The sequence below is a fragment of the Otolemur garnettii genome, unplaced genomic scaffold (assembly GCF_000181295.1).
Source record: "Otolemur garnettii isolate 467f Iridium unplaced genomic scaffold, OtoGar3 scaffold00018, whole genome shotgun sequence".
NCBI classification, from domain to species: Eukaryota; Metazoa; Chordata; class Mammalia; order Primates; family Galagidae; genus Otolemur; species Otolemur garnettii.
In genome coordinates this window covers 21,404,550-21,415,926 of record NW_003852413.1, presented here as the reverse complement: position 1 = coordinate 21,415,926, position 11,377 = coordinate 21,404,550, and the positions used below count along the sequence as shown (strand labels likewise).

The 11,377-nt window shown below is 44.6% G+C and overlaps 1 protein-coding gene across 2 annotated transcripts; it reads left to right on the top strand.

Annotated features, from left to right (window-relative positions):
• Positions 1–1,737: 1,737 nt before the first annotated feature.
• On the top strand, positions 1,738–10,659 carry PSME3 (proteasome activator subunit 3). Of its 2 annotated transcripts, none has more exons than XM_003786315.3 (11): positions 1,738–2,254; positions 2,951–2,983; positions 3,105–3,167; positions 3,341–3,445; positions 5,279–5,327; positions 6,169–6,281; positions 6,483–6,551; positions 6,676–6,743; positions 6,833–6,887; positions 7,015–7,101; positions 8,922–10,659. In XM_003786315.3, exons 1-11 carry the CDS (start codon positions 2,213–2,215, stop codon positions 9,000–9,002), a joined length of 765 nt encoding a protein of 254 aa, XP_003786363.1. In that variant the 5' UTR covers positions 1,738–2,212; the 3' UTR covers positions 9,003–10,659. The 2 variants fall into 2 exon arrangements, with proteins under 2 accessions (XP_003786363.1, XP_012658551.1); XM_012803097.1 differs by lacking the exon at positions 1,738–2,254 and adding an exon at positions 2,787–2,861 and having other exon boundaries at positions 8,922–10,657.
• The last annotated feature ends 718 nt before the right edge of the window (positions 10,660–11,377 follow it).

Here is an 11,377-nt window from a genome sequence, read left to right as displayed (position 1 = left end):
AAAAAAAAAAAAAAAAAAAAGACCAAGTCCCAGGGCATATCAGATTAAGAAGTGAAGTAGGCTGGGTATGGTGGCTTGTGCTTGTAATCCTAGCACTTTGGGAGGCTGAGACAGGAGGATCACTCTGCCTCTACAAAAAAATAGAAAAATTAGCTGAGTGTGGTGCTGCTTGGGAGGCTGAGGCAGGAGGACTGTTTGAGCCCAGGAGTTTGAGGCTGCACCTCCTCATGCTAAACACTAACATACTGCTTATCTGACAATGGCTACTATTTATCTAGTGCCTGCCTTGTGTCTAGGCACTGTGCTAGTTAGTTATTTTACATGTTATTTACAACAAGTCTACAAAATTACACTTTATTAGCAATTATAAAATTCCATTCTACCAGATGAGGGAACTGAGACTCAGCATTTCAGTAATTTGCCCAAAATTCAACAGTAGGTAAGGAATTAAAGTGAGATTTGAAGCCAGGTCTCTGATTCCAAAGGCCATAATCAGTCTTCTGTGCTCCTCTTCATTTAATTATGTATTTCCCTTATCTCCCTAGAACTTAGTACAGAAGCCCCAGATAAATGTTCAGCAGTAAGAATGACCCCAAAGTATAAATCTGATGACCTACCTTTGTACTTAATCTAAACTTTCTTAAAAACCCTCCTTATCCACAGCTCTCTAGTCTACTACTTTCTTCAACAAGACCGCCTCTTTCCTTCCCCAGGGCATTGGCCTGAGCTACACTTAACACCTTCGAAGGCTCTTAGTCTTCCCAAGCTAACTCTTTATTTCCTTTAGATCCCAGCTTAACTGTCTGTTGGTCAGAGAGATTTTCTTTGGCTATTTGCCTAAAACAGATCCCTGTTACTCTCTATACCATTTGTTTCCTAACATTTATCAAATTTTGCAATTGCTTTTTCATTTTACTTTCCAATATTAGGCCCCATGAGACTAGAGAGACCCTCAGCCTAGTTTACCTTTGATTTTCCAGAGTTGTGCTATTCAATACAGGAAACACCAGCCACATATGGCTATTGAGTTCTGTACTGCAGTGCAAATGTGGTGCTGCCTCATTGAGAAGTGCAGTTAAATGTAAAATATAGGCCAGATTTCAAAGACCTGGCATGAGGAATGTGTAAGATCTCAACATTTTTCATAATGTAACATGTTGAAATAACATTCGGATAAACTGAGTTAATTATGACTAAAATTAATCTCACCTGTTTTTACTTTTTTAATGTGGCTACTAAAAACCTTTAACCTACAAACGTGACTCACATATTTCTAGGCTCTGAGACAGTACCCTGGCTCATTTTATTAAATGAAATAACCACTGTTGATAAATACACAGAATGAATGGGGGGATGGATTAAGAGATACAGTTTCAGGCTTCCATTAGGAAAATGGATACAGCATTGCCCTACATTATAAATTAGGAGATCTGGATTCTGGTCCAGGATTTACTGGAAACAATGTGTAACCCCGGACAAGACCTACCTCCTCTGGGCGTCAATTTGCCCATGAGGTAGTTGAGGTTTGGAAGCTTATGAGAATCAGTGGCAGAGAAAGGTACCAGAAAAGTCTGGTACAACGGAACTTGTCTTCTCTTTGGCGCTAGCTTAAGCACTCGGGCTTCGGCCAACCGACGGAGGAAGCTGGAATCACAGACTAGACGCCCAGAACTCAGACCCCGGCCGTCCGCTTCCTCAAGCTACGTCACTGGCACGCGACGGCGTGGTCCAGGGGGCAGCAGCGGCTCCGTTGAAGGCGAGTTCCGGGCCAAAAGAGGGTCGAACAGTTTCCGGGTCTCCTGGAGGCTCATTCCTTAGCAGGCTACCCACCACCGTTCTCCCTTTTACTTCACCCCTGTCCGTTCCAGAAGCCCAGGTCATACGAACTCCTACGGGAGCGTGCAGAGCCGAGTTTCAGGGCGGCTACGCCGGGCACAAGCATCCTCGCCGGAGTACCGGCGATTGGCTGTGACGTAATTTCCGGTGTGAGCGGCGAAAGCCGGGAGGGCGAGCGAGAGAGCGAGCTAGCAGCAGGCTGCCGGCTGGCGGGCGGACGGACGGCACGGAGGGAGGGACCGAGCGAGCAGTGAGTGAGCCAGCGAGGGCGGCCGGGTCCCGAGGGCAGCCGAAATTCCTCAGGTCCCTCTGGCCCCCTCCCCGGAGCCCACAGCGCCTCCGGTCTCCAGCGGAGCGGACACGGCCCGGCCCGGCCATGGCCTCGTTGCTGAAGGTGGATCAGGAAGTGAAGCTCAAGGTAGCGGCACCGGTCCAGGCCATTTTATCCCTGGCTTGGATCCCCCAGCAGTCTGACCGGCTTCCCAAGCCCCGTGGCGTCTTTGTTTCCTGGGGGACACCCAACTCTAAGCTTCCGCTTGGCTCAGCCCTGCCCCCAACTCCTGGGGACGACATTGGGGTAAAAGATAATCTGGGATGGCTTTCTGTACCGCTTCTGGTGATGGAGAGCTCCGGGGACACCTTCGCGGACACGTGTTGGATTCGGTGCTTTAAGCCAATGACAGCTGGAAATACCCCAGCACAGCAACGTCTCCGCCCCTGACGCTGCTACTGACCCTGCCCTTGACGGCTGGCCTGCCTCGCGTAGTAGGCCGGGTCTGGATGGGGGTTGGCACGTTTGTGAGCTCACATCCCTCCTAACTACCTGTCTTTGCTTATCAAATTCAGACAGCTTCAAGCACTAGGAGGGAGGGGAGGGCAGGGCGGGAGGGAAGGGAGAGGAGACAGGAGACAGACAGGTGCTAGCCTCAGTCCTCCTTTCCTCTCCTGAGATGGAGAAATGGATCCTCAAAAAAATAAAGTATTTGCAATCCGGGGCCCTCTCAGCTTCTCACTACAATTGCAAGGTGAGGGAAAGATAGCTGGATTGGGGACTCCCCCATCCTGCCCTTACCCTTGCGGCCAGGTACTGAATTGTTCTCTTTGTTGATTTTAGGTTGATTCTTTCAGGGAGCGGATCACAAGTGAGGTGAGTGAGAGAAATAGAAAAATGAGTTCTGGTTAATAACAGGGAGTTTCCCAAGAGGAGATATCTATAGGAAGAGACTGTTCCACAGTTATTAATTCAGCTATGTTTTCTTTCCTCTTAGGCAGAAGATTTGGTGGCAAATTTTTTCCCAAAGAAGTTGTTAGAACTTGATAGTTTTTTGAAGGTGAGAGACCATTTCTTTCCTAGTTTCCCAGTCTTTTTAGTCCTTTCTGTCAAAAGGACAAATTATTGATTCTGTTATTTTATTTGTACTCTCATTTCTTGCCCTTGAATGAAATACTTCCTTGTTCAGCTTGAAAAGACTAATGTGGTTTTGGGGGTGGGAATCTCTTTTAGGAACCAATCCTAAACATCCATGACCTAACTCAGATCCACTCGGACATGAATCTCCCAGTCCCTGACCCCATTCTTCTCACCAATAGCCATGATGGACTGGATGGTGTAAGTGTCCCAAATTTTTCTTTGATTTCTTAATAAATTCTTTGTGTCCACTGTTTTCTGGTAAGTTTGAACATATACAGAGGGAACAGTGGGATTTTGGATCTGGGAGCTAGGACTCAGTCTCACAGATAAGTATTCCTTTAATACCCTGATTTTTTGAGCCTAGTGAGGTGGCTCACGCCTGTAATCCTCGCACTCTGGGAAGCTGTGAGGCAGGTGGATTGCCTGAGCTCACAGGTTTGAAACCAACCTGAGCCAGAGTGAGACCTTATCTCTAAAAATACCCAGGCATGTGGCAGGCACCTATAGTCCCAGCTACTTGGGAGGCTGAGGCAGAAGAATCTCTTGAGCCCAAGAGTTTGAGGTTGCTATGAGCTACAATGCCACAGGATTCTACCAAGGGCAAAAAGGTGAGACTCTGTCTCAAAAAATAAAACTCTAATTTTCATTTATAACAGGTGAATATACTAATAATACTCTTACTGTCAGCGCGAATTTCAAATAGGACAAAACTAGCTACAAGTTCTTTCAATTTGCCCCATGGCTCCAAGTAAAGACCCTACTTATCTCTGTTTCAGTGTTTTGAATCTTATTAGAGGATGAGAAGTTCTTGCTATATAACTGCAGTCCTTGTCTTTGCTGTGCTTATTTATTTTTTTGAGACAAAGTCTCTCTCAGTTATCCTGGGGTTGTCTGCCATAGTGTCATAGTTCACAGCACTCTCATACTCTTGGGCTAAAGCAATTCTCTTGCCTCATCCTCCAGAGTAGCTGAGACTACAGATGCCAGCAACAATGCCCAGCTTTTTTTTTTTTTTTTAAGAGATAGGGTCTTGCTCCAGCTCAGTCTGGTCTCGAACCTGTTAACTCAGGCAATCCACCCACCTCTGCCTCCCAGAGTGCTAGGATTAAGGTATGAGCCATTGTGCCTGGCCTACTGTGCATCTTTAATACATAGTTCTTATCAGTCATATGTCCACATTCTATTATAACACTGGTGACGCCATATTGTTCTTTGTCTGCATTACTGTTTCATTAATAGAACTTGTGTGTCTTCAAGGCAGGAACTACCTTTTTTTTTTGTGAGATAGTCTCACATTGTTGCCCCTGGTAGAGTGCTCTAATGTCATAGTTCACAGCAACCTCTGACACTTGTGCTCAAGTGATTCTCTTGCCTCAGCCTCCCAAGTAGCTGGAACTACAGGCGCCTGCCATAACACCCAGCTATTTTAGAGATGGGGTCTCACTGTAGGTCAGGCTGGTCTTGAATTCATGAGCTCAGGTGATCTGTGCCCACTTTGGCCTCCCAAAATGCTGCAGGTGTTAACATTGCAGGTGTGAGCCACCATGTCTGGCCCAGGTGGGGGAACTATCTTAATTGTTTTATTTATTTCTGTCTTTTTGCTAAACATCCTATAAGGCAATTATTTTTGTATCACCAGTATCCACCTGGATCCTGGTACATAGCAGGTGCTAAGTACATGTTTACTGGTTAAATGTTGTGTTTATTTGTGAAACCAGTACATATTCTCTTAATTATCTCACTTTGCCTTGATTGGTTCCTTTTTTCTATTCTTTGTAGTGTTCTCCTTTGTCTCCTAATTGCTTAATGTGTTATAGTTCTTGAAAGGTTGGTCTTCCCAACTAGACTGTAAGTTGCTTTGTGGCAAGAACCTTTTCTTAAAGCCTTATGTGTACTTCACAAGAAATTGTGAATAAATCAATGACAACAGATGAGGTTGGAGAAAGGATTACACTTACTTGAAGGGTAAGTCTTGTGATGCAGATGTGAGTGTTAAAGGCCGGCTAATTCCTGCCTTTTTGTGTCCCTTAGCCCACTTATAAGAAGCGAAGATTGGATGAGTGTGAAGAGGCCTTCCAAGGTAAGAGCCAACCTCCCCTCACCCTACCTCCTGACCTGTAACCCTGAGAAGCAGGATGGCTCTGGTGTTCTTCTGGTTAGGAAACAAATTCTGATCTTATCTCCCAGAGTCAGCATTCCCAAGTCCTCCAAACGTGGTCATCATTTAGCACTCTAAACCTAGTTTTCCAATGAACAGAGAGTTTGACTTACCATGGACTGCTAAAAGAGAAAGATTGGAGATAGACTACACATATCTTAAATTTGTCACCAAAGTCCCAGTTTTATGTTATGTTTTTTCTCCTTCAATAATAGTTGTTGGCTGGGTGTGGTGGCTCACACCTGTAATCCCAGCACTTTGAGAGTCTAAGGCAAGAGGATCACTTGAGGCTAGAAATTCAAGACCAGCCTGGGCAACATAGCAAGACCCTGTCTTTACAAAACATAATAAAAATTAGCTGGAGATGGTGACACATGCCTGTAGTCTCAACTGCTTGGAAGGCCAAGTCAGGAGGATCACTTGAGCCCAGGAGTTGAAGACTGCATTGAGTTATAGTCATGTCACTGCACTCTAGCCTGGGCAACAGAGCCAGATCCTGTCTCTAAAAAAAAGAGAGAAAAGCAGTTGTTGATATATTAAGTCTTGAAATAATGCCTTTATTCTTAAGACTTTAGGCATACCTTAGAAATGGTTGTCTTATTGCATACAGTCTCCTTTTTCATCCTGATAATGGTATCATGGTAGGACTGTGACAAATGCAAGGCAGGAGATCATAGAATCTCATAGGTTTGAGGAAAAAGAGAGAAAGATTGGGGATGCTGTAGCCTCCTCCCACCCTAATCATTTGATCCTGTTCTAACAGGAACTAAGGTGTTTGTGATGCCCAACGGGATGCTAAAAAGTAACCAGCAGCTGGTGGACATTATTGAGAAAGTGAAACCTGAGATCCGGCTGCTGATTGAGAAATGTAACACGGTGAGGCAGGGGCCAATGTAGCCCTACTTAAACTGTGAAAAATGATGGATGAGGGGCTGGAGGTGTGAGGGTTGACAGACTAGGTGTCTTAACTCCTGTGTTCCTGGCATCTGGCTCCAACAGCATGAATTATGTACTTCATGGCTTCAGCAGAAAAGGACATGGTCCTCCTATATGTATTTTGGTTCTTTCACCTTCCAGGTCAAAATGTGGGTACAGCTCCTGATTCCTAGAATAGAAGATGGGAACAACTTTGGGGTGTCCATTCAGGTAACATGCTTATATTATAAACTGGCATCTCATACTATTCCCCTGCTTTGTCTGTTTTTCCTTTCTCTTTGGGGTTGCTGTAGGGTGATATAGTAGTAGCTTTTGTCTGACCTGTTTGTTTCAGGAGGAGACAGTTGCAGAACTAAGAACTGTTGAGAGTGAAGCTGCATCTTATCTGGACCAGATTTCTAGGTAGGGCCACTTGAGCTTGGCCCAGGAATTGGGGGTTGGTGAGGTGTCAAGGGTCTCCTGCAGCTTCCTCCTCTTCTCTCTCCTTCCAGATATTATATTACAAGAGCCAAATTGGTTTCTAAAATAGCTAAATATCCCCATGTGGTAAGTAAGGATTTTGTGGCCTGAGGGTGGCGGTGGCAGGGTAGGGAGAAGTAACCATTACTATAAGAAAGGAACTGTGGTCAGTTGGGCCCTGGGGATTAGCTTTTTCCTTTGTTCTTTCTTACAGGAGGACTATCGTCGCACCGTGACAGAGATTGATGAGAAAGAATATATCAGCCTTCGGCTCATTATATCAGAGCTGAGGAATCAATATGTGAGTAACCATGGTCCTTGGCCATAGTTGCCCTGGCTTCTCTTAGCTCTGTTGATAATTTTCTTGAAACTCTCTAAGGGTTGAGATGAGGAACCCAGTTTAAATGAGTAAAACAAATACTATTTATCAAATGAGTGTTGAAAACCATGAAATCGTTGTGGGTGCCTAGCTGAGTTTCTGCTCTGCCTGAATGGCATGATATGTAATAACAATGTAAAGGTTAAGGTGGAAGTGTCAGTGTCAGACAGACTTGGGTTTGAAACCTGGCTTTACCTGTAATGTGTGACCTTGAGCACATCATTCAAGCTTAAACTTCGGTTTTTTTCTATTTCTTTCTAAATGGGACTTTGAATACAGTACCACACAAAAATGGTTTTTTAAAAGTAACTGGCAAGGGTGGCACTTGTGGCTCAGTGGGTAGGGTGCCGGCCCCATATACCAAGGGTGGTGGATTCGAACCTGGCCCCGGCCAAACTGCAACAAAAAATAGCCAGGGGTTGTGGCGGGCACCTGTAGTTCGAGCTACTCGGGAGGCTGAGACTAGAGAATCGCCTAAGCCCAGGAGTTGGAGGTGCCACAGCATTCCATTGAGGGTGATAAAGTGAGACTCTGTCTTTAAAAAAATAATAATAAGTGGCAGGCTGAGCATGGTGGCTTACACCTATAATCTTAGCACTCTGGGAGGCCCAGGTGGGTAGATTGCTTAAGCTCAGAAATCCGAAACCAGCCTGAGCAAGAGCAAGATGAGACCCCATCTCTACTAAAAATAGAAAAACTAGCCAGGCATTGTGGCGGGTGCCTATAGTCCCAGGTACTCAAGAGGCTAAGGCTAGAAGATTCCTGGAACCCAGGAATCTGAGGTTGCTGTGAGCTATGATGCCATGGCACTCTACCCAGGGTGACTGAGTGAGACTTTGTCTCAAAAAATAAATAAAAATAAGGAACATAATATATTAAAGGACTTAGTGCAGTTCCCAGTTTGTTACATGCTCAATACATGTCATTTGTTATTAAACACACGGGACCTTGGAAATACCTAGTTGTGTTCAGTTGTGCAAGAGAAGAGCAACCACCCTGAATGGAGCTTCAATGAGAGAGTAGGATTACACTAAGTCCTCACTCCAGTCAGTTATTCATGTTCTTGGACACTGCAAGAAATGAAATAGAAAAAAGGGGTGTATTTTTCTTTTTTTTTTTTTTTAATTGTTGGGGATTCATTGAGGGTACAAGATGTGTCACACACTGAGACCCCATCCCCCTCCCTCCTTCCCTCTCTCTGCTCTTCCTTTTTCATCAACATTATAATCAAAACATTGAACAAAAATGGCTCGGCGCCTGTGGCTCAAGCGGCTAAGGCACCAGCTACATAAACCTGAGCTGGCAGGTTCGAATCCAGCCTGTGCCCGCCAAACAACAATGACGGCTGCAACCAAAAAATAGCCAGGCGTTGTGGGAGGCGCCTGTGGTCCCAGCTACTTTGGAGGCAGAGGCAAGAGAATCACTTGAGCCCAGGAGTTGGGGGTTGCTGTGAGCTGTGATGCCATGGCACTTTACCTGGGGCAACAGCTTGAGGCTCTGTCTCAAAAAAAAAAAAAAAAAAGAAAACATTGAACAAAAATAACTATTTGAAACCACATTATTCAAGTACCTGCGTTATGTCATTTTGCTCAAAGTCAAAGTTTCCAGGAACCTATTTGTGACACTAAGGAGTTATTGCACAGGAATGATTGCTTGAGGATTTGTTGTATGTGGAAGGTCTTGTTTTCTTGGTGCGGTACAGGTTGAAGAGATGTGTGATTCCTTGTTCTCTCTTCTCCTAGGTCACTCTACATGACATGATCCTGAAAAATATTGAGAAGATCAAACGGCCCCGGAGCAGCAATGCAGAGACACTGTACTGAGGCCAGGGCCAGAGCCAGGGGACTCTGTGAGTCTGGCTCAAGACCGACATTGCCTTGGTTTGTTACATGACTATCGTGATGGGGAAACTGGCTGGAAATAGTAATCACACCTCTCTGTTTTTAGTTAGAGTCTAATGAAACTCTCATCTAGTTCTGTGATGTGTTTACCTCTTTTTTCAGGCCTCAGGAACTCTTCTATTTCCTTCCCTAATACCCTACACCCAACCTGTCCTAATTTCTGGAGAACTCCAGGTTTGTGTGTGCAGGATGTTGGCACAAGAATACTTGTATTTTCTCTCTCCTCCTCTCTCCCTCCTGTGTCTTGGGCTTTGTGCTTTCTTCATTTTGATGATTAGTTGATCAGAAGCTGAGGGAACTGGAAGGAAAGTGCTAGGTGTTTTTTAGGAACTGGGGTGACACAGGGACCAGCTTCTCTTTTCCTCACATCAGGTTAGTGTCTCTTGCCTCTGGGACATTGAATCCTCCCTGCCACAGTTGCCCTGGTGATGATTAGGGTTTCCCATCTACTTACATCCCACCTTGAACTTGATCATGACAAGGAACACCTTAGGCCTTCAGCTTAATCCCTATTTCCTTCAGATGTTTTTATAATGGGGGTTTTCACAGATATGTGTGTGCATATATATACCTATACAGACGTGCACACATGCTCCTTACCCAACATACCTTCTCCCCTCCATGATATGGTCCCTGTCACACATACCTTTCAGGAGGTGATAGTTAATTTTAAATGTCATCCACCCAGACAAAAGTCTTGTTCCTGTCCTCCCTCCTGATGGTGAAGCTTTTTGGTGCCCAGGGGGAGTTGGAGGACAACCAAGAGGTGAAAAGCAGAGGGATTGGGGAAGGCCTCTTTGTGACTAGGGCCCTTTTTTGCCATTATTGAAAAGGCTTCTGTGACTCCTGGTTGCCTTTTCCCAGGCCAGTTGTAAATCGGGGTGGGAGTGTCTACAACTGTGAGGTCCAGATGCTGCTGCTCCTGTTGGGCTTTCCCTTTGGGAAATTTTTCTCTTATTTATAGTATTGTGCTTCCAGGGAAAGCAATCATTTGTGTGTATATTTACACATATACACACACATATACACATTGTGTATGTGGAAATATGCTGGGCAAAAACCATAGAAGAGTTGCCTCCTATCTCTTGAATCTTCCAGAGAGATCACTTATTGTTACAGCTTTCGTGTTAACCCTCATTGGCCCCCAGCTTTTTTTTCTACCAGTGCTGGAGAGTCAGCATCTGCAGTCAGCCTGCCAGTGACTCTCACTGTCTGTTTCTGACTTTTATTCTTCCCGGCTCTGTCTTCCAATTCCCAATCATATTTCCATCTGGGATGCATCATTTTTACTCCCAATATTCTGTAGAGAAGGAGTCAGGATGCTGTCTTCCCATGAATAGTACTCAGTAACAAACCAATTGCATTTTAGTTGGGCAGTGCCCCTACCCACCCTTCAGATCCCTTTCAGCTAAAACCCTTTCCTTCCCCCACCATGTGTTTCTCAGTTTCCCTTTTTGTTTGTTGGATTGTTCCGCTGCCTTTCCTCACCCTACTACCCTTGGATCGTAATGTAAAATTCTTTTACCATGTCAAGAAATTATTAAAAATACAGGTACTTTGACCTCTTTTTAAAGCCGCAGACCCTGGTGCTATGCTCTGGTGACTAGGGACATACTCAAACTCATGTGTGTACACATTTGGACACCCACCTCCACAGACATATCTAGCTACCCTATTTCATGTCTGTGTACCAGTAAATTTACCTCTTTTCTCTGGGATAGTGGAAACACTAATGCTTCTGCCTATCAAACAACAGTGGGTTTTTGATTTCTGCTCAGTCTGAATTATGTCAAAGTTAGCCCTCCCAAACCTAAGCTGCCTCATCTCCCTACTTTAAAAGACCCTAGTTATACCCATGAATGCCAGTAGAGGCTGCTATAGTTCCACATAAACTAGGGAATGACCTAATTTAAGGCGTACCCTACCCAGTAATTTTCTTTATCTTATACTAATTCTTCTCTCTGAAAAATGTCCTAAATTTCTTGAGGAGACTCCTGGTCTTAGTTTCAAATTATTTTGAGGGTTGGCTAGGAACCTATGTTCCTCTAAATAAAAGTTTCTCCCCTTCCACTTGCATGTAACCTTTTGGTTTCCAATAATCACCCCCATTGTCTCTGCAAAAAGTTTTAAGGTCTTAAACAATGGAGGAAACTTCTGCTTTGTTCTGTTTCAGAGATGAGTATCCCAAACCAGCACTTTCTGAATGCCTGCCCGTGTCAGACCAGATGTGCATGATCACGTTTAATCTTTGTGAATCCATAGGGTAGTTTTTTTGTTTGTTTGTTTGTTTTTTGAGG